Source organism: Panthera onca, chromosome A2, assembly GCF_046562875.1.
Source record: "Panthera onca isolate mPanOnc1 chromosome A2, mPanOnc1 haplotype 2, whole genome shotgun sequence".
Classification (NCBI taxonomy): Eukaryota; Metazoa; Chordata; class Mammalia; order Carnivora; family Felidae; genus Panthera; species Panthera onca.
Window position 1 is genome coordinate 88,132,053 of NC_138340.1, and position 21,197 is coordinate 88,153,249.

At 34.3% G+C, this 21,197-nt stretch overlaps 1 protein-coding gene across 4 annotated transcripts in view; it reads right to left on the minus strand.

Annotated features, from left to right (window-relative positions):
* Positions 1-21,197, minus strand: part of SEMA3A (semaphorin 3A) — a 469,306-nt gene that overhangs the window by 14,275 nt on the left and 433,834 nt on the right. For all 4 annotated transcript variants that reach the window (XM_060632359.3, XM_060632358.3, XM_060632357.3 and 1 more), the window contains 3 exons: positions 12,204-12,245; positions 7,443-7,600; positions 3,772-3,839 (listed from right to left, as the gene is read on the minus strand). In XM_060632359.3, the coding sequence (XP_060488342.1) occupies positions 3,772-3,839; positions 7,443-7,600; positions 12,204-12,245 (268 nt within the window). The remainder of the gene's footprint in view (positions 1-3,771; positions 3,840-7,442; positions 7,601-12,203; positions 12,246-21,197) is intronic.

Below are 21,197 nucleotides of genomic sequence, written 5' to 3' on the forward strand. Positions count from 1 at the left end.
TTTCTTAGCAGTCCTCAAAAAATGGTGCCTCAACATTCACTGACATCGTAGACTTGATATAATTTGGTAATTCATTAAAGTTTTTTTTGTTGTTGTTGTTTTTAGGGCTGACGTCATACTCATCTATCAAATTCTGAGGCCTCTCTTGGGCCTAAATGCTCAGATTCAGTTGGGCTTTCTATGTGTATAAAAGAAGCCACAACACAGACCAGATTAGCTTTGGTACAAAACACTAAATTTACAGCATTGTGGACCATAAAGATGACACTGCCAAAGATATTTTATGAAATTTTAGAACAATGCTGATGTCAACCAAGACACAAGCTGACTTGAACCAGTTGCAAATATAATGAAGAAGACTGAATTCTGTGGATGTTTTACCACGGGAAGCTAGAAGGGAAATGCACATACGTAGAACAGCCAAGAGAACTATCACGAAGTGAAATTCAACAGTGGCACTGGACTAAAGTTAGGGCGTAAAGTATTTCAAAGATTCAAAAATCTAAGATGATGTTAATTTTTAATTTTTAAAAATGTTACTTATGGTTTTTCCTTTCTGGCCATGTAGATCACAGTATGGCTTATTCTTGTTTAGTAAAGAAGGTAGAATGGTAAATTGACTCTGCCACTCATGCTCTTGGATGGCAAAGTCAGACAAGCTCCAATTTTGTGCACAAGTTATTTTAGGGAAGGGAGCATACTGGAAACAACCTGAAGTTTTTCTTCAGCATTCTGTACGAGGTATGAGTGAGAAGACAAGCAGATCTGCCAGCACATATATATTTAGGGTTTTATACTAAAAGTTCCCTAGATGAACGGCCACCAGCGATGGAATAGAGTATGCTAGGTTAAGGGGAAATGGAGCTGGATTTTTCTATGTTACACCTCGGCCAGCTCACCACTGGTGCTGACTTTACACAAGAGAGAGCAAAGAGCTAAGTGAGTGTTAAAGGTTTCATTGAGAGTGAAACTTCTTCCATCTTAATGCTGAGTTATTTTATATAGTTTCTCTATTAAAACCTCAGGATATGTAAAATATAGAGTGTTACAGAATGTTTACCATTACAGCTGGAACTGATTGTTCTGAAGTGTGTAATTTGGCTTCAAGTTGCTTAGCAGCTTTCCGGGAAAACATCTCATATCTTTATATATTTCCATATGAGCACATATATTTTATTCAATGTGAGATGTGACACTAGCAAGACAACATACATGATTTAATAGGTCTGGGCTATGGGTTTTTCCCCATTTTACTTTCAAATATTGACATCACCTATTCTAAGATAATGCACTGGCTCCTAATGGTCAGACTCAGCTTGGCCATATGAGAATGCCTGACTTAGTCTTCAAACATTTGAAATTTACTGTAATCTATGGTGTATAATTTTTATGTTTGGTTAATGAGAAATACAAGCAGACAAGAAATAAAGAGGCCTTCAAAAAGGGAATGTTTTATTTCTGCAGGGCTGCTTGAGCTTCTTGGACTATTTTACCATATATCACAAACATCTACATAGCATTGGTTTTACACACACACACACACACACACCCACACACACACACCCACCCACCCACCCACACACACACACACACCCAGTGACACTGAACCACAGCAATTCCCTTTCTTCTCTATGGTACCTATTTTGAATGAAGTATCAAAAGAAAAAAATGATTCACATTAACTTTACTTTCTATAGCTAAGCAATTCTATATTCCCAATTTTTATAAGCTCATCACTCTCTCTATATATACGTATATACATATATATGTATGTATATATATATATATATATGTATGTGTATATATATATATGTATGTGTATATATATATACACATACATAAGCTCGTGACTCCAACATATATGTTATTTTGAAGAAATATCAACTGGGTCTATGAAGGAATTAGATTATTAAACAAGTGGATTTATCAGTAATTCTCCAGCAAACTTCAAAACATAGCATATTATCCTACATGTAGTAGTGTATAATGATTATTTATTAACTGACTGGTTGATAATGGTTTCTTAAGAGAGGTCTATTTTTAAATATGATGGTGTTAACATTAACGTATGTTAATAGCAATGTATTGTTAAATCATATTAATGATAAATAATAGATGCTATTTAGTTAAAATCTCTACTGAAAACCAAAAACAGTAAGGTAAGTAGCTTTGCTATAGCTTCAAATATTTAGTTTATTCATTCAACAAAAGTTTGTTAAATATCTACAATATTCATGATATTGCATTTTGTTATAACCCCAGAAATGTGAGTGAGCAAAATAACAAAGTCCATATTGATGTGGAGATTAAAGTCTGATTAGAAATAAGCTCTAGTTACATCATCTTGTTTCCTTTACTTGTAGTTATCATTAGCTTTTCCATATCTAAGCAAAAAGATTCTTTAATGTAATGCATACTTTATAATACCTCACTGCTTAAATGGTGATGATTATAATATTTTTACATGAAACAGATTAATGGAAAACTAGTGAATGTTTTGTTGTCCAACTGAAAAATGCTGTTTGAAAAATTTAAGAAGAATATGTCCATAATGTACTCTAGCTGTATAAAGACATATAAAAAATCACATTTTGTCCAATGTAGTGGTGTCTTTTTTTCTTTATAATGAGAACAATAACAGATAGTAATGCCCTTGGCAAGAAATCGTGCAAGCAAAATGGACCTTAACTATAGGCTCATTTTGTGGCTACCTGTCTCCTGGTATTGGCATCCCCACAAAACCCTGTGACCATTCCCGAATAAGATACAAGCACATACAGGGTACACAAAAGGAGGATCTGACTTTCAGAAGGTAGCTAGGTCTTAGAATGCCTGCTGGGGTTATTTGTGCAGTGTGTTTTCTTTCTTAACATTCATGAAACATGAATATTGCATACACAGAATTAGTGGATCAAATCTAAGTTAATTGATAAAAATATGAGACCTTCCTTTAAGATTAATGTAAAAAGGCACCAAAAATGTGAATAGGGTAATTATATTCAATTCCATGCAAAATATTTACATTTTACATTTCAGCTATTTTTAACTATTTTTGCTAGTAGTGATGTCATTGATAAATTTTCCCAGCAGAGGGAAGCACAGTCTCATTATTGTTTTTGTAAAGGGTTGAAGTGGGGGGAGTGAGATATACTACAATTTTGTTGCATTTTAAAGGAAGTTTGGTTCATATCCCAGCATTAAATAAGCTACTTAACATTAAATAGGACTTGAAATCTTTTAGGAAGCATAAAATGAAACAATCCAAAATCCCCAGTTCAAAGAAATATCCTACTGGTAAATGAGTGGGAAGGTAGCTGAGTTACCTTCTACTCAGCTAGGGTACCCAGTAACAATACAGTGGGTCTATGTCATCAGCATATTAATGAATGATTTCCATGCCTTATTTTAAGACTGTACTTTCTTCTTCAGTATACTTAAATGAATATTTCTGTTGCCTAATGCTCTCGTGTTGCTATTATTATCAAAGCATGTACTTAAACTGGCTTCTTTTTGTTAATATGAGAAAATTGATATTTAAGTCTTGTAAGGGTCTCAAACTTGAATCTGTCATAACTGCAATAATAAAATATAATTCACTACTTAGCATTCTTTAGAATTTTCTTTCTTCTAGATTTCCTTTCTCTTCAGTTGCATTTCCTTAAGTATGCTGGCACAGGTGTGTGCCCTGCATGCCCACGTGTGGGTATGCACTATTGTTTACGATTTTAGCCTAATGTTAGCAGGTTGAAAAATGAAAGTGTTGTAACTTACCATGGTGTTGTAAGTCTGAACAATGAGTCAATGGGTCTCCATTTCTTATATCTTGTCGTCTTGTGCGTCTAAAACAATTACATTTAAAAGGTATTATGGCATCCTTATTCCTTCTTGGGAATTTGTCACAGGGATTAAGAAGAATAAAAAATCAAAGAACTTCCGGAGCTTAATGGAAGAGACAAATCTACATCTGACTAAAGAATTTTTTAAAAGCAGCTCATTACACCTGTGGGAGCATGTCTCCAGGTGATCAAAATGTGAAACAGTACACAAATGCACTAACAAAGGAGTGAAGTCTTCCAAAGTAATAACAGAAGATTCATGCTTTTGTGCTACTGTGTGTCAGTCAATAAGATACTAACATCTGGAAACTCTAAAATTCTTAGCACCTTAAATTCTGAGGAAAAAGCACAAAATATAGAATAGTAACCCATTTCTTCAATAACCTGGATTAAACTTCTTTTTTCTAATCACTAGAGAGTAAGCCTAAAAATTCAAATTTCCATGATTATGTTCTTTCTCTTAATACTTACACATAATTCCTCAAATAGACTTTTGTTAAATTTGAAAGCATCAACTCTACGAATTCTACTTTTAAGTTAGTTTTTAACTTTCCTTTTTGGTCGCTGTATCGATCATTTTTTTTATAAAACATTTCTTTTATGATCATAGGGCTATGATTTCAAGCCAATTTACCCGTGAAATGAATAAAAGGAGGAGTGCAATAACAAATATCGTGGAGGAAGGTGAGAGAGAAGATGGCCTCCCTCTAAAATAAAAGCCAAATCTGTTATATAAGTAAATTTCTCCTAAATACTGCTGCTCAGATCACATTAGTTGCTACACATTCTGGGGGTCCTCTTTATCGTTTGCTAGTGGTTGACTGGGAAAAAGGAGGTTGTCTCCAGCCATCATGGTGCAAGCAGGATGTGTAGTTTGGGAAAGAGGCTAAACATGGAGATTGGCTACGCATAGCAGAATGAGAAAGACTGGGGACACTTGCTCAACTGTTTTCTGTGTCGATTTTAATGATTATTGTCCTGTTGCAAAGTTAGTTACCATCACTGAAGAGAGTTCTCACAAAGGCCAATGAGAACTGCAAACATGGAAATTGTTACTGTATTCATAAATTTAGAAGACTAAAGTATTTATAGATTTCTATTTGTAGAATTGGTGAGACTATCAAACAGATGTTGCACATTTCAAAATTGAGCCAACAAGGGAACTTGTGAAACACGAACCACAAAGCATTTGGAAAGGCATTTTTTACTGCCATTTAAGCTTTTGAAAAATGCCATCACAAAGAATATATAAATTGTGAGGCCTCTAAACATCCTTTTCAAGGACACATGAAATTGGATTAAGTAAAATCTTCAAGGCACAACAAAAAACGTGTTAATGATAATTCCTTCAATCTGGATTTGTAGGTATGCGGTAAACATATTTCAAATATATAATAATGTACAGATTTTTAACTTATTATAGATGTAGTTTTCTTATTTTTAACTTCTTTCTTATTAAAAAAGCTTAAAATTTGAATGAATTATTACTAAATTAGGTAATGTTATATACACTTCCACATGGAAAGGAAATGACACTCATTTTTAACTGAAATCTGAATTTTTATGTTTTTCAACACTAAAAGCACTAGATCTTACTGATTTTAAGAACCATAAAAGTTCAACCTTAAGTAATTTAATTTTAGTGCTATAAAAACTGCAAATTGCTATTTATTAAACTATCGATGGTTTCTTCATTCTATAACACATTACCTCCACACTACACGTTTGTTTTAGATTTAAACTTCTAACAAAATCAGTTGGTATATGAAAGAATACAAACACGTTCTCTTAATTCTGAATGTTGAAGGCTTGAGAAAATTCTATTTATTAAATGTAATAAGCTAATACTATATTTACGTATAATATTAACAAGATAACTTTTAATCTATATGGACTGATTATAGGATAGATTTAAGTTATAGATGATTTAATACTAAAGCCAATGTTATCTGAAGTGTGTAATCAAAACATTTAAGTAGGGACACCTGGGTGGCTCAGTCAGTTAAATGTCCGACTCTTGATTTTAGCTCAGGTCATGATGTCACGGTTTGTGAGTTCAAGCCCTGGGCTGGTCTCCACTCTGACAGCATGGAGCCTGTCTGGGATTCTGTCTCTGCCTCTCCCCTGTTTTCTCTCTCTCTCTCTCTCTCTCTCTCTCTCAAAATAAATCAATAAACTTAAAAAAAAAAGATTTAAGTAGGCAGTAGGCATTAGGGCTATTCCTTTCCCCTAAATTTTTTTCAAAACACTATAAATGATGCATATGTTGAAGAACACAGCTGACTAGCAGTGAAAAAAACCCACATCACAGCTTCTTGTAAAACGTTAACTATAGCAAAAAAAATAAATAAATAAATAAAATAAATTGTATTGCTCCTAAAATGCAGTGGCTTGATAACTCTGATTTCTATTTTATGTTTCAATAGGTTGATGTACATACTGCTAAGCTTTGGGCTTATATTAGCAAGATATGGTATACGACTCTCACCTTCCATTGCTTGTTTCTTAAATACTGGTAAATAATTAACAGAGAAAGGGATCCCTATGTGAGTAGTAGAGAATATGTTGAGATAAATATTTTGTCAAATTAAGGAAGTGTTCTTATTTTTTCAAACAGAAGTAAACTAACTTTGCGTACAACGTTTAGGATGTGTCTAAGAGTTCCCTGAAGGTTAATAGTACTCCTACATCACATACCCTTAATGTCCCAGACAACAACTTACAGCTATTTTTTTTCTAGGCATATTGTTTTAGGTAACTTCTAGGCATATCTTAGCAACTTCGAATTAAGCAAAAATAATGCTTTTAAGTATTAAGAGCATGTTTAAAATATTTGTGTAATACATACACAAATATTAATAAATAGCCATTTTATTATATGGTTTTATATTTCAACAAATACAAATACAAGATGATAATATGATAATACAGTGGCCTTTAAATTTGGGGGGAGTCAAATAAATATATATTTGGGGCTAAAGAAAGATATAATTTGATGCTAATTAATCATTATACAAAAATGTGTTATCTTTAAAACTAGGAAAATTTTTTGACTTTAAAGTTGAGTCCCTGTGTACTAGGAGGCTAAAAGTAAATAAATTATTTTTGTTGCAAGTTTTCCATTCATCCAAGGACAGAAACTGCCTTATTAAAATCTAAAACCAGGATAGAATGTTGCTAGATAGAAAAAGAAGAGCATTTTTGGAGCAGAGCATTTTGGCCAAAAGGCACAAGGTCCAGTGTAGATTCTGATTCTGACTTCCTCTGTGGTTTTGGCCCTCCCTTTTCCGCCTGTATAAAATGAAGTTGCAAAACTTTCTAATTTGCAAGTGTCAACATTCAAGGATAGTATTGTAATGTTTTAGATTTCCCTCAGTAATTTATTAAAACCATACGTTCCCTTATATTTAGTACCGAGCTATAATTATACACATTCTTCTGACTGTTTTAACTACGTAAGGGGAAGAAACTCCAAAACTCCAATAATTCATCAGAATTATGTGATACTCTTCATTCATCAGAAAAATGTGATGTACTTATATGCAGAAAGCTGTTAAAAATGGAATCAGGTAAGAAAAGTCTATTTATATCTAATACTTCTCCTACCTCTTTGCAGTGGGAAAATAGCGAGAGCATGAAGAGCCATCCCAGGCACAGTAAGGGTCTCGGGCAAGGCAGCACTCCGCACACGCTTTCCCATAAATATCGCATCGGTGTAGAGGGAGCTGGGCAACCCCCGTGGTGGAACCAATATAGAGTTGTTGCTGTGAAGAGAGTTTACTGTGATGACAAAACGATCCTGTTTTTTAAAATCTTTTTTCTTAAAAAAAAAAAAAATTACCCATATACATCAAGAAGACATTTTTACTAGTGGGTTTTAAAAAAATCCCATTATTGGCAATTTTGTCACTATTGGCCTGGCAGATAATATGACCATTTTAAAAAGATCAAGATCAAAATCTCCATACTTGACTCAAACAGGTGTATTTTAAAGTATAAAACCAAGGGAAGACAGTAATGGTTATATATCAATTATATTTCAATAAAAATAAAAATTTAAATAAGACACTGAATAATATAAGTTTCAAACGTCCAGGGTTTTGTCCTTAGAAAGTTTGTTTTTACTTTTACTGTTTCTAATTTTGATTAATCAGTGTATCTACAGTGCCATGTATTCTGGTTGGTGTTGACCCAGGGATCATTTGACTCTTCTGACTCTTGGGTGCTGCTATTACATTGCTTGTGATGTAGTCTGCCCTTCTATAAGAAGGGGTATGGCAAGGTTTTTGTGCTTGCATTTGTGAGAATTTTCATTGGTCAGCTGTCTTGTCCTTGCACAATCTCCAGGACGATTACTTTAAACAAAACTACTAAATTTCTTCTCACTGGAAAGATCATCAAATGGGCAATATCAAGTGCACTCTGGCTGGTGCAGTAAACTTCAACAGAAAGCTCAGGGGCTATGGCCAAAGTGCTCTACTGGGCATCAAGGTGGCTGGACTCTAGATCTTGCTTATAATAATTCTCTGTGTAATCCTGAGCCATTCCTCTCATTTTCCTAAGACTTAACTTCCTTATTCACAAAATTGGCATATTTCACTAGATCTTTAAATATACGTCCAGATCAGACATTCTACCATGTCATTGTGCTCAGTGAATTTACAATTACCAAATGAAGTAAAATACACAGAAAAACTTTCTGGTAGCAACTAATTCAGGATTCAGCACAATTTTTAAAGTGCCTTTAACAAAGTTTACCCAATGTAGCATTTAAAAAATGTTGCAAATGTATGTACATACAAAATAAAATACAAATAAGATTGTTTTGTGATTTCTCCACATTTTACTGTAATCAGTATTATAGCTCGCTTTTATTGCACTAAAGGACTGAATGATTATCGTAAGCCTTAAATAAAAGTTGTATAAATACTGATTGATGTAACAGTACACATGGAAAAGACCTCAAAAGTGTATTTTAGTTTCCCCACTACATAAAGGAAAAAGATGTTATAGAAAAACTGGTTTCTGAAACATGGTGAGCTCTTTTAATATTACACATTTCCTGGGGTGCCTGGGTGGCTCTGCCCCTCCCCCACTCATGCTCTGTCTCTGTTTCAGAAATAAACATTAAAATATTTTTTTTAAATATTACAAATTTCCTGATAGCAATGGATATAATTAAAATTGCATTTACAAAGGACATTCAAAGATGAACCACACATATAAATAAACATAAACTGAATGAAGATTGATATATCTACTAGAATCTATGAAGTGACTAGGGTTATAAAAAGTGCTTACATAGAAAATAATTCTGTGCTTAAAGCCAACCAACTAACTTATATCTTAACAAAAGATAGGGGAGTAAGAGGGAGAATGTAATACAATAAAAACTAAACCATTATTAAAACCGTTATGCTGATGCATATTGCTTCTTCCCTTCCAGTAGTGAAGACAATTTGTATCAATATTCTAGTACAGGATAGCGTATAGAATACAGTATATACTGTGGATGCTCAACTTTTTTTTTTTAATGTTTGTTTTATTTCTGACAGAAAGAGACACAGAGCATGAGCAGGGGAGGGGCAGAGACAGAGGGAGACACATGTCTGAAGCAGGCTCCAGGCTCTGAGCTGTCAGCACAGAGCTGGACGCGGGGCTCGAACCCACAGACGGGGTGAGATCATGACCTGAGCCAAAGTAGGATGCTCAACCGACTGAGCCACCCAGGCGCCCCTGGATGCTCAACTTCTTATTATATTCATCTTTTATTATTGCACTGAAAGATCCTACAAACCATGGCTAATTAAGAAGCAGTAGTTGAAGTCCTTGGGAGGAAAAGATGAAGTATTGTTAAGTTTTTTGTTGAGAAAAAATTAGATTGATTTGTACTTCTCTTAAAGCATCTACAGAGACAGAATGTGACAACAGTTGACCATGATTTGAAAAATATGAACAAAGAACTAATGGAAGGAACTTCTTTTCCCTTCCTGTCCTTTATATCTCTCTTCCAAAATCATTGAAAAAACAAAACAAAACAAAACAAAAAACCAAACAGACTTAGATTGTATTGAAGGCAAGCAATCTCAAATCAATAAAAAAAATGAATAAACTTGTAACATCTCAGCAATTAAATTAGTTAAAATGGAGCAGCAATATCCACTACCATGATTGGCACTGGTGAATGTGGACTTGCTGACCCCCGTACTGTGGTCGGAACTATTTAAAAAGCTACTGATTAAGTTGGGCATATGAAATCAAAAGGTCTCTATGTTTGGTCAATAGCTCTTAAGGAGCATAAGCAAATTCATACTTGCAAAATTTTAAGATTATGACATTTGATTTGGAAAGGAGTTATTATGTAAATAACAGTATCTAAATCTGTCATATCCCTTTAGGAGAAAACCAGAGAAATAACACATGGGAAGAAGAGAAAACCAAAAATTACTGTAATGAAAACTTCAAGTGTGGTAAAATGCCCCAAATTAAATACAACTTGAGTCTCACTTTCATTTTACAAGTATTCTGTAGTACTATTAAAGAACTGCAAAATTAATCACGCTATCTAAGCGAAATATAGAGGAGGCTTGCAGGCCCCAGTGAGCATAATCCAGTCACTAGCAAGTACCCTGATGTGCTTTTTCTGCCCAATTTAACATCACCACAGGCTTTCTCACTATCCTCCTTAACAAGTTTCGGGTCATAAGCAGGCGATGAATCTATTTATCCAGAAAATTGGTTGCAACACTGCTTGCCCCTCTTGAAACTACTGGCTCACTTTTAAAGTTTCTGTGAGCATGAGTAAAACTGATTCACATCTGAATGCAATCAAACTTCCAATAATCGAAAATGAAGGCTAGGAATACTCTTCTTGTATCATGGTATTTTAAACACAGTATTTTGGTGTTTTAGGTGTGTGTTTGTGTGTGTGTGTGTGTGTGTGTGTGTGTGCGCGTGTGTGTGTGAAATGTGTTGCATTTAATAGGCAATTCTTAAAGTACTTAAAAAATACTTAAATAAAAAGAAATATTTTATAAAATTATAGGTAGTGTAATTAAGATCAGCTATGAAGCCAAGTAGAGAACAAACAAATAATTGAAAAAATCATTAAATGAAGAATATCCCAATCTAGCTTCCATTCTGGAAATCCCCGGATTTCCTTGCCAACATTTGACAGTTTTGAGATTGCAAGAACAGGTGAACACATACTTGTGAAGTGTAAGATAACAGTATCAGGTCAATAATATCTGCACTCTGAGTTTCTCTAAATATCTCAGAGATTATCAATCTATTTTGATATGTAAGTGTGGAAAGGATATACGCTGAGTTTTAATGGCACAGTATTTTAGTGTCTTGTAAAAGGGATAATGCACAGTCAGAGATAAAACATGTAAATGATTCAGGACTAAGATTAGCTGAATGATTCTCATATTTAACAATTTTGTATACAGGTTTTCAGAACAGTCAGTGAAGGACTTCCTACTCCATTCTAGCTTTTTCTGCTAGGTTATTTAATAATTAATTCCAACCCAGTATCCAAGCCTTTTTTGTTTTTCTGTTTGTGTGTGTATGTGTGTGTTTTGTTTGTTTTTGTTTTTTTGAAGTTACCACTGATACACTGAATAGAAAGGGTATACGACATCTATGGGGGAAAGATAATTTATTAGAAGTTAAAATTATATTTGTTTTTGTACATATAATTTAGCATTAGAAGTCATTTGTGTTTCTTAAGTGTCTTGCCAAAGCATTCATTCAATGTGAATCCAAAGACTATTAACATGCTACCCTTAACTTCTGAATTCATGGAGTTTAATAACATCATTTGGCAGTGACTGTTTTGGTGTTTTCCTTTTATATGTAGCCAAACTAAATGTTTTTTCTAGCACACAATACTGCTGAAAAAATAAAATGAACTTTTGAGTTAAGATCTAGCAAACATATACAGTCCAGTGCATCAACTTATTAGTTTGTAAAATGTATTTGTTTATACATGCAGATTAAATTAAATTATAAACTTATTTATAGCCTGAAATATCCACCAATGCCATTTTTAAGGATAGATTAAAATAATTATTAAGCAAATTATATTATAATCCCCCAAAAGTAAATGCTATAAATGAAAATTTGCAACAAATAATGATCTAAAGAAATATATGTATAGGAATGTGAGAAGGGTCAAAATCATGGGACAATGAAAATTATCTTTCATTTTCATTCTACTAGCTTATTGTAAGCTTTCTTTCTTTTCTCTTTTTTGCAACTATTGTTAATAAATCTGTAAAATGTGCTGAATCATAAATGTTTATCGATTTGAAACACAAAATTAACAAAATATAGAATATTGACTGTAATACGTAACAATAGTACCTGCTTAGTGGAAAGCTCCATTGCTGAAATAGTAGTTGGCTCCTGAAGAAGAGAAAGAAAATGTGAACTGCTTGGTCAATTGGAAAAGTCATTTATTAATATTAATTAACATAGAACACCAACATTAGCTCTCAGAGAGTTCACTCCAGTGCCTACAAGAAGCAATATAATTGGGAAATAAGATACATGAAGGAAACGGCAAAGATGAACATTAAATGTGTGGAGCAGACAACATAGGCATGTTAATGTCCTCCAGTCTAAGATTATCAGTAACATACTCATAGTTGATCAAGTTGGGTTACTGCTCACTGCAGTAAGGGAAACTACAGGACTGCCCAGCAAGAGAGTATTAGAAAGGACGCCTATGTCTTGGGCACTTGTTAGTTGATTTGAGGGACAACTCAAGGAAGTGGGGTTTGCTCTGCATGGGATGCTGCAGAGAGCACAGGTAACTGTATGATTAGGTCTCTTTGTACATCTTATTTAGGAGGAAGGAAAAACAGAATGAAGCTAGAGCAGTACTTAATGAAGAAGTAGCAATTACTCATATAAGCAGGATAGGGGGATATTTGATCATTTTTTGTGGTTTGGGAAATGGTTACACTCTGATCTGTTTTCAGACGTGATTACAGAATAGTCTTGCTTTTTTCTTGATTCATCACGGCTTCAGAGTAGCCCTGTAGGATGCTGGTGTTCTGTGAGAATGTATATGCTCACATGGAGAACACTGGCCTGTGAGTGCCAGGCCAGCTCCTAATAACACCACTGACAGGCTGATAGTATTAGGCATTTCCAGCTGTCAAGGACTGTGAGAGCTCAGGTAGAATAAGATTATTTTATTATTATCAAAATGACTGCTTATTTAAAAAAAAAAACTTTTTTTTAACATTTATTTTTTCAAACTGACTGCTTATTGTATGAAGGCCTACACTGTACATTTTTGTCAGAGCATAAGATCTCTTCGATTTCTATCAACAGGCTAATCTAGAAAAATGATAACTAGGGAAGTATTGACCACCAATATATTTGTTAAGTGTTCTACTGAAGCCTACCATGAACACAGAAAATTGCTGTAAAAAATAACTTTCTTTGGTTAACTTAGACCACCAACAACCTATTCACCTGAACATAATTGCTTATATTCTCTCTGACTTACTTTCATTGAACTGTACTCCATCGTATCTTTCATCAATGACAAACTAAACACTAAGAACGATATTGCTTAGGGGTTTCAGAGGTGGCTGATGAGAAAGAAAAAAGAGGCACAGGTGGGAGAATAATCTTAAAAGGCCTCACTATGTAGGACCCTGAACAAAGTGTAAAGAGTTGGATTCTGATGCCAAACTGCATAGACTCAAATAGTAACGCAAACCTGGCCAAAAGTTTGATACCAGGGGATGTATGTAACCTCTTTGTAATTCAGTTTTCGCCTCTGAAAAATGAGTATGATGGTATCTTCCTTGTAGGATTGAAGAAAAGGTTAAATGAGTTAATAAATGTAAAGTACTTTACAAATGTGCTTGGCGCACAGTGTTTATTCAAATTTCTCCCTCATTCCTTCTGTCTCTCTTTTATACACACACACAGGCACACACACACTGCTCATATTCTTTATTTTCTTTGGTTTTTTCCCTTGTGCTTATCACAATCTGGAAATATATATATACATACAACATTTATGTGTATATAAATATTATGTATATAACATATATATGATATAAATATAACATTTATCTTGTGTCTTATGAATTTCCTGTCACACCTGAAAGTAGTGTTAAGGTAAATTCTTATCTGTAGGTAGGGGGTAGGAGTGAGGAGTTAAGGTTTAAGAAGGAGAAAAAGTCAAAAAAAGATGTGTTATGGAAGTCACCACTGAGGGAAAATCTGAAGACAACAGACAATTACTCTCAAAATTGTCCACTGAGATTTATACCAAGAAAACAACTGATTCATTCCATTACTCATTAGATGCCCACAGGGGTGTTAAATCTCCCATACTTCCAGTTGTGACTCCTGTCCTTTTGCCTGCTGTCAGAGAAGTCCTGGGGCACACAGTGAGGCTGTGTTGGAGGTAAGGATAGCAGGATATAAGGAGGGACAGGGGAGGCATCTCTTATTTCTTTTTCTAGTTTGTCTCCACAACTCACCCCTCACTACCCCCTGCCCCTCACTGGAATTTAGGACAGGGGTTTTGGTTGTTTCATTCACTGCCACATTCCTAGCACCTGGGATTGTTTCTGGTATTTGTAAGTTCTCAACAAAATCTGTTAAATGAATGAATTAATGAGTTAGTGAATGAATAAATGAATTAATGCTCTACTAAATTCTCCAGTTCCTTTCTATCTCTTCCACTTTCCCCAGTACATTCTGTTCCTTCCACTTAATTTGTCTGAAATAAAGATAGGCATCTTTTAAAAAGGTCTTTCCTTAATCTTTTAAGTTAACCTGAAAAGTCTTTAAAAATATGTATTGTGTTGTTCATGTCCCATTCAGTGTTACTGATTTCTCAGCACACTGAGGCTATCCCCTCCCCTGGGGAGGTGGCCTATGATTCTTAGAAGCAGAAATCACTAATGAGCTGTATTAGTGAATGAACACTTTCAGTCTATATTATTATTACTGGACTTTTTTTGTTTGACATGGCACTATTGACCGCTCATTTCTTTTTGACTGCTTCCTCTATTAAATTTCATTATGCCTTGGAACTCTCTCTCTCTCTCTCTTTTTTTTTTTTTTAAGAGCGAGAGAGCATGAGCAAAGTGGCAGCAAAGTGGGAAGAAGGGCAGAGGGAACAGAGGGAAAGAGAGAGAATCTTAAGCAGATTCCAGGCTCAGCTCGGAGCTGGATGGATGTGGGGCTTGATCCCACAAACCTGGGATCATGACCTGAGATGAAATGCAGAGTTGACACCCAACCCACTGAGCCACCCAGGAGCCCAATGCGTTACAGCTCCACTATTTCTTCTTAGCCTCTTTCACAGTCTTCTCGTCCTTCAGCCATTCCTCATCTGTTTGCCTTCCCTTGCCTGCTCCTTTCCACTCTCCTTTGGATGCTACATTCTTTTCCTGGTAGCTCATCCACTCTTGTGGTTTTAATTACCCCCTCTATGCTACAGAATTGCAGATTTTCACTTTAAACTCAGATATCTAAACTGATCACAGGATATTCCTACCAAATTTAAGACAACTTGCCAGAGACACAAATGAAACAAATGACTTAGGATGTAAATTAACAATTTAGAGATTTCCCATTATTTCCCATTTCCATAGCATAAATTAGTGAAATTAAAAATAAGAACTTTCTATAGGATTATCAGTCAGAAAGACAGCTATGATGTCTTGGCATACCCACCAATTTTTTCTTTGCGGAGATATCTTTAAAATTTGGTACCATCAAATCACAAAAATCAAGGGGACAATTCATCACAGATTTTCAGCTTTAAAAGACAAAATTGCCTACTGTATTTAGGTCTGTATAGTATTGGAATCAATGAACCCAAACAGACAATTTGAAGGAGTTAGGAAAATTTTCCACAGCAACTTCTTCCATTCCAACAGTTTCACATGAGAAATAGTTATGTACTTATGTAAGCAGCTAACTTCACGTAGACTTTCATGAAATAAATTTTACAGCCAAAGTGCAAGGAAAGTGCTTTTGGGATAGAGAATTAATGCTAGTATAACTGAAGTGAAAGTTAGCTATGTCTAGTTTCTTATAAAAACCTAAGTGCAACTATGTAATGGTGAACCTGATTAATATTTAGGCATTTCATGATCACTGACAAAAAAAAAAATAAACATCTATAAGTAGATGAAAATAAATTATTTCATACACAAATTGTAAAACAAAACAAACCCTAATACACAACCAAACTCTATTGTACCATATTATGATTTCAAAATTCTTAAATTAAGATCCTAGGATCTCTTAATTAAAAGAATTTTATTTATTTTATAGGCCAGGAAATTAATAACAGTTTGGAATAGAATGTGCTATTTGCTGTACGCTGTTGAATTTTAATAGACAATATATTCAGATGAAATCCATTTAAATAAGCTATATTTCTTTTTCTGAGAAAGAGCTGGTAGTGAATATGACTTCCATTTAAAACAGATGTAGCTTCATAAGCATTTTTTCATGAAACCGGTTTCAATTGCAAAGTTAATTAGTGTTCAAGTAAAAATGAAATTAAAAACTTAGCATCTTTTCAAGATTTTCTATGACTCTAATTTACTCTATTTTATTTTTTTTTAATTTATTTTTTGCAGATATTTTAATCCAGTCCTTATTAAACTTTCTCACTTGCAGAGCTTTTCAACCTGCTGATCCCAGGAGAATCTGACATAACTCCCTGGATGCTAAAGCATGCGGACGCTCCTTCAGAATGAGTTAATAGACTAGGTTTTGGAAAGCATCAATTATGTTTTACATTTGAATGAAAATTAAACTCTTTCATTTGTTAGCTCAGCTGTTCATGGAACATTGCATAAATTGAGTTTAAAATGCATGCGCTATCAATGTAACTACCTTGCAATCCTTTGCAGTCAATAGGACTATAAATAAAACCCGTGGTGCTAAATGCACTGCCTCTTGATGTAACACTCCTCTGTCAAAAAGTAAAACCTTCCTTGCAGGAAAGAAGATCCCATACTGAGTAAAGTGAAAATCAGCAAATGTCTAGGTTTACAACTTTTGAATATTTTTAAGTAAGTTATAGACGTGGGCTTTTTCAAGAATTTTATTTTATTTTTTTTTAAATTTGTTTTTAACATTTTATTTATTTTTGAGACAGGGAGAGACAGAGCATGAACGGGGGAGGGGCAGAGAGAGAAGGAGACACAGACTGAAACAGGCTCTAGGCTCTGAGCTGTCAACAGAGCCCGACACGGGGCTCGAACTCACGGACTGTGAGATCATGACCTGAGCCGAAGTCAGAAGCTTAACCGACTGAGCCACCCAGGCGCCCCTTTCAAGAATTTTAAAGAGATTTTCATTTGTATAATTAGTTAACAATAGCTATTGTTAATACCTTACTAGTAATATTAATTTACTAGTAAAATTAATTTTTAAAAAACTTGAAAAATTTGAGATTGAGGCTTGCTTGACTTTAATCAAGTTGTTCAGAATCACATAGTAAATATGGTCCAAATACACATTTATGATTCCAAGTAATATTTGAATTAAGTTTGCATCTTAGTACTTCTATACCATTTTGAATATGTAACGGCAATTTAAAATCATTTCTCGAGTCTTATACCAATGCCAATTTTATTTCACCTCTTATTACCTATTAAAATTTTATTCCAAAATGGAAATTTTTATTACTGAGGGATATTTTTCTTTCTATGTTCTGATTGGGATTTTATTTCACCCAGAATAAAAAAAAAAAAAAGTATCTTGGATATAACTGAAACCACTGAAATGTTCTGTGATTAGCCAGGGTGTTTTCCTAAAACCAATCTCAAGATGGCAAAGGATATAGTACTGGCTTTAATTCAGGCTTTTATATGAAGTTTGGTTATTCAGCGTAGCAAGGACACATAATGAATATGGTCTCCTAGAGATGATATTTTGGTAAAATTAACTTGTTGGTTGACATTAAAATCCAAGAGTATCAGATACTAACATGAGTCTAAATTTGTTCCTCGTCTATTTACTTTGTCAAAATACTGTTATGCTCAGCTTAACACTTTTTAATTTTATTTTATATTGAATGGAATGACATGTAAGGCTTAAATAGAAACATAGAAACTGTAACATATCTCTGCTTGTTTCACTGTATATAGCAATTGCTTTAATGTGTTGTGTTTTTTTTCCTCCCACTACAAAATTAAACAAAGTTTGACAGTGAAATATTCCAATTGCTAGACCATAATATATGTATGAACTCTGCCTGATAGAATAGAATGTTAAAAGTAAACATTTCTCTAAACTCTGCCCAAATATGTTTTGTCTACTTGAGTGCCAAAGAAATAATAATGACAATAATGCATAGCATAGAATATGGGAGAGAACTGGGGCATTTATCTATGGAAGGAGATGTGTCCCAGGTTGCAAAGAATCTTTTTACAAAATTGTAAACTCACAAAAAATCACTTCCATACCAGCATAATATTACTTACTTATATCTGTTACAGAATGATCAATAACCTTTCTGATGATACCTTAAAAACCACAAAAATGTCACTCAGTAGTTATCATAGGTTTAATTCAGTTACATATTTCCCTGGAAACTGCAAGATACTAAAATCTAATAGATATTAAATATTTGTGAGTGTAAGATTGTTGGCTTTCAACCTTTTAAGATTTTGTTACATCATTTAACAGATTAGCTTACATTAACACCTTTTTAAACTAGAATTTTAGTAATGTACTAAAGAACATAGCTGAGATGTGAAATGCAGACTTAAAATCCTAGAGGCACAGGTAATAACATACACAACAACTAAAGGGAAAGTCACAAAGGAACCATGGCAAATACAAAAGTAAGAGTTTCTGGAATTAATAAAGATATTCTTAAGCTAACATAGTATTTCAGTATCTCCTATAACTTCATTTGTGATATAAATTTCTAAATATAGAGAGTTGGTAAAATTTTTTTCTTTCCGCTAGAGAATTCTATGGGATATAATCAACGGGATAACTTGCTGCTATTTCCGGTCTGTTTTCCACATATTCTGGCACCTCACTTTAAGTATGGGCTCCCTGAGGAATACCACAAATCTTTAATTTCTCATAGTTCATTTTCTCACCAATACTGATTAATGGAGTATTACTCAGTGATCAAAAAGAATGAAATTTTGCCATTTGCAACAACATGGATGGAACTAGAGGGTATTATGCTAAGCACAATAAGTCAGTCAGAGAAAGATAAGTATCATATGATTTCATTTACATGTGGAATTTAAGCAACAAGACAGAGGAACATAGGGGAAGGGAAGGAAAAATAAGATAAAAACAGCGAGGGAGGCAAACCGTTAGAGACTTAAATACAGAGAACAAACTCAGGGTTGCTGGTGGGGTGTTGGGGGGAGATGGGCTAAATGGGTGATGGGCATTAAGGAGGGCACTTGTTGGGGTGAGCACTGGGTGTTATATGTAAGTGATGAGTCATTCAATTCTACTCTTGAAACCATTATTACACTATATGTTAACGAACTTGGATTTTAATAAAAAAAATACTGATTCCTTCATTCATTTAATAGATGTTGGTTGAAAACATATTTTAGGCTCCAGAGACACAACAACTGTGTGCTATTGAACACAAGACAGCATGCTGCTTATTCACCTCTTAGTGCTTGTAATTTGGTAAAATAGATGGACTCTATGTTGTTAATACAGTCCACTTGGATAAATGTATTTTTGAATTCATAGGCTAGTGTATCAATGTATAAATACTGAAACTGAAACAGGAACAAGTTTGTGATTAGTGAACAAGAGTGATTAGTTATTACTCTATAATAGACATAAAATAAGGCCAAAATATATGATTTTAAAAGTCAGAATAGGATGGTGATGATTTTTATTATTTTCAAGACTTAACCCAAAAATTAATAGAAAAGTCTACTGGAAATGTGGCTTAATTTCAATGTAAAACAATACACATGAACAATACTCTAAAACAATAAACATGTATTAATAAAATTTTGAGCATGGTACCTGGCACTACCCTGGATGCTTTATGTAAGGGTCTCTAATTCTTCTAGCTTCCTTGTTTTATTTTGTTTTTTGACAAAGAGAGAGGGCACAAGTGAGTGAGGGGTGGGGCGGGGCGGGGGGTCAGAGAGAGAGAGAGAATCCCACAAGGGACAGAGAGAGAGAGAGAGAGAAGTGGGCTCACCCAAAGCAGGCATGAGCTCACCTGAAAGAGGTCATGACCTCACCCGAAGCGGGGCTCATGTGCAGATGAAGCAAGGCTCGAGCTCACCCTATGCAGGTCTCAAACTTACAAACCGTGACATCATGACCTGAGCCAAAATCAGATTCCTAGCTTCCTTGTTTTCACTGATGGGGAAGCTCAAAGAGACCATACACGTGTTTCCAAAAAATGCTATGTAGATGTGACTGAAGAGCCTAAAGTCCTTCCACCAGAACACTGTTTTGTTGTTATTATAGGATACCTATGTCTTGATTCACCAGTGATTTGTTTCAGTGCTAATCATAATTTTAATTATGTGAATATATATTAAGAACTTGCCATATTCTACTTTCTCTTCAAAATGTTACTGAATAGTGAGCAAGAGCCCTACCGGGTTAAACAAAATGGTCTAGAAATATGGGGCTACGAAAAGTCTTAGGAAGTCTTTGCTCACAATTAAAATATTTAAGACAAGTGACAAATTTAAAGTATCTGGAACACCTGAGACTAAATGAGATAATTTTAAGTTGTGAGACTAGATCCAATGTTTTCTCATTTTTTGTCATCTAATTCCACTTTATTTTGCCATTATAAATGTCTCAATGTTTGCATTATTCTTTTATAAAAAATTGAAATAACACTTCTTATAGGCATCTATTTCCCTGTCAAAATTCATAAATAATTCATATCAAGGTGTGCTTAGATTTACACTCTCCCCTATTAGCACGTTATCTAAAAGAAACAACGGGCATTATGGTGTATGTTATATTACTTCAGTTCTCTGTTCTCACTTCAACCCATATTCTGCTGCCTCTACCCCCAGTCCTATATAAATTTACCCGGGCCATCCATGATCCTGGACAAAGGAACAAGTATCTATACATTCCTTAAGTGTGTAGACTAGGAACCCGTAACAAATTTGTCACCGGTGATCTAAACACCTCAAACTTTTTTTGCTAACAAATTATTTCTTTAAGAAAATATGATAAAACAATTCATGAATAAGCCAAAAAAAATGACTGCAATGTCTTCATTCCCCTATCATTCTGAGTGTATTTTTCTCTTAATACACTCATGGAAGTTACCTATCATTCCAGTTATATCCTAAAGCATGAAAGAGGAGATTGGGGGGTGGG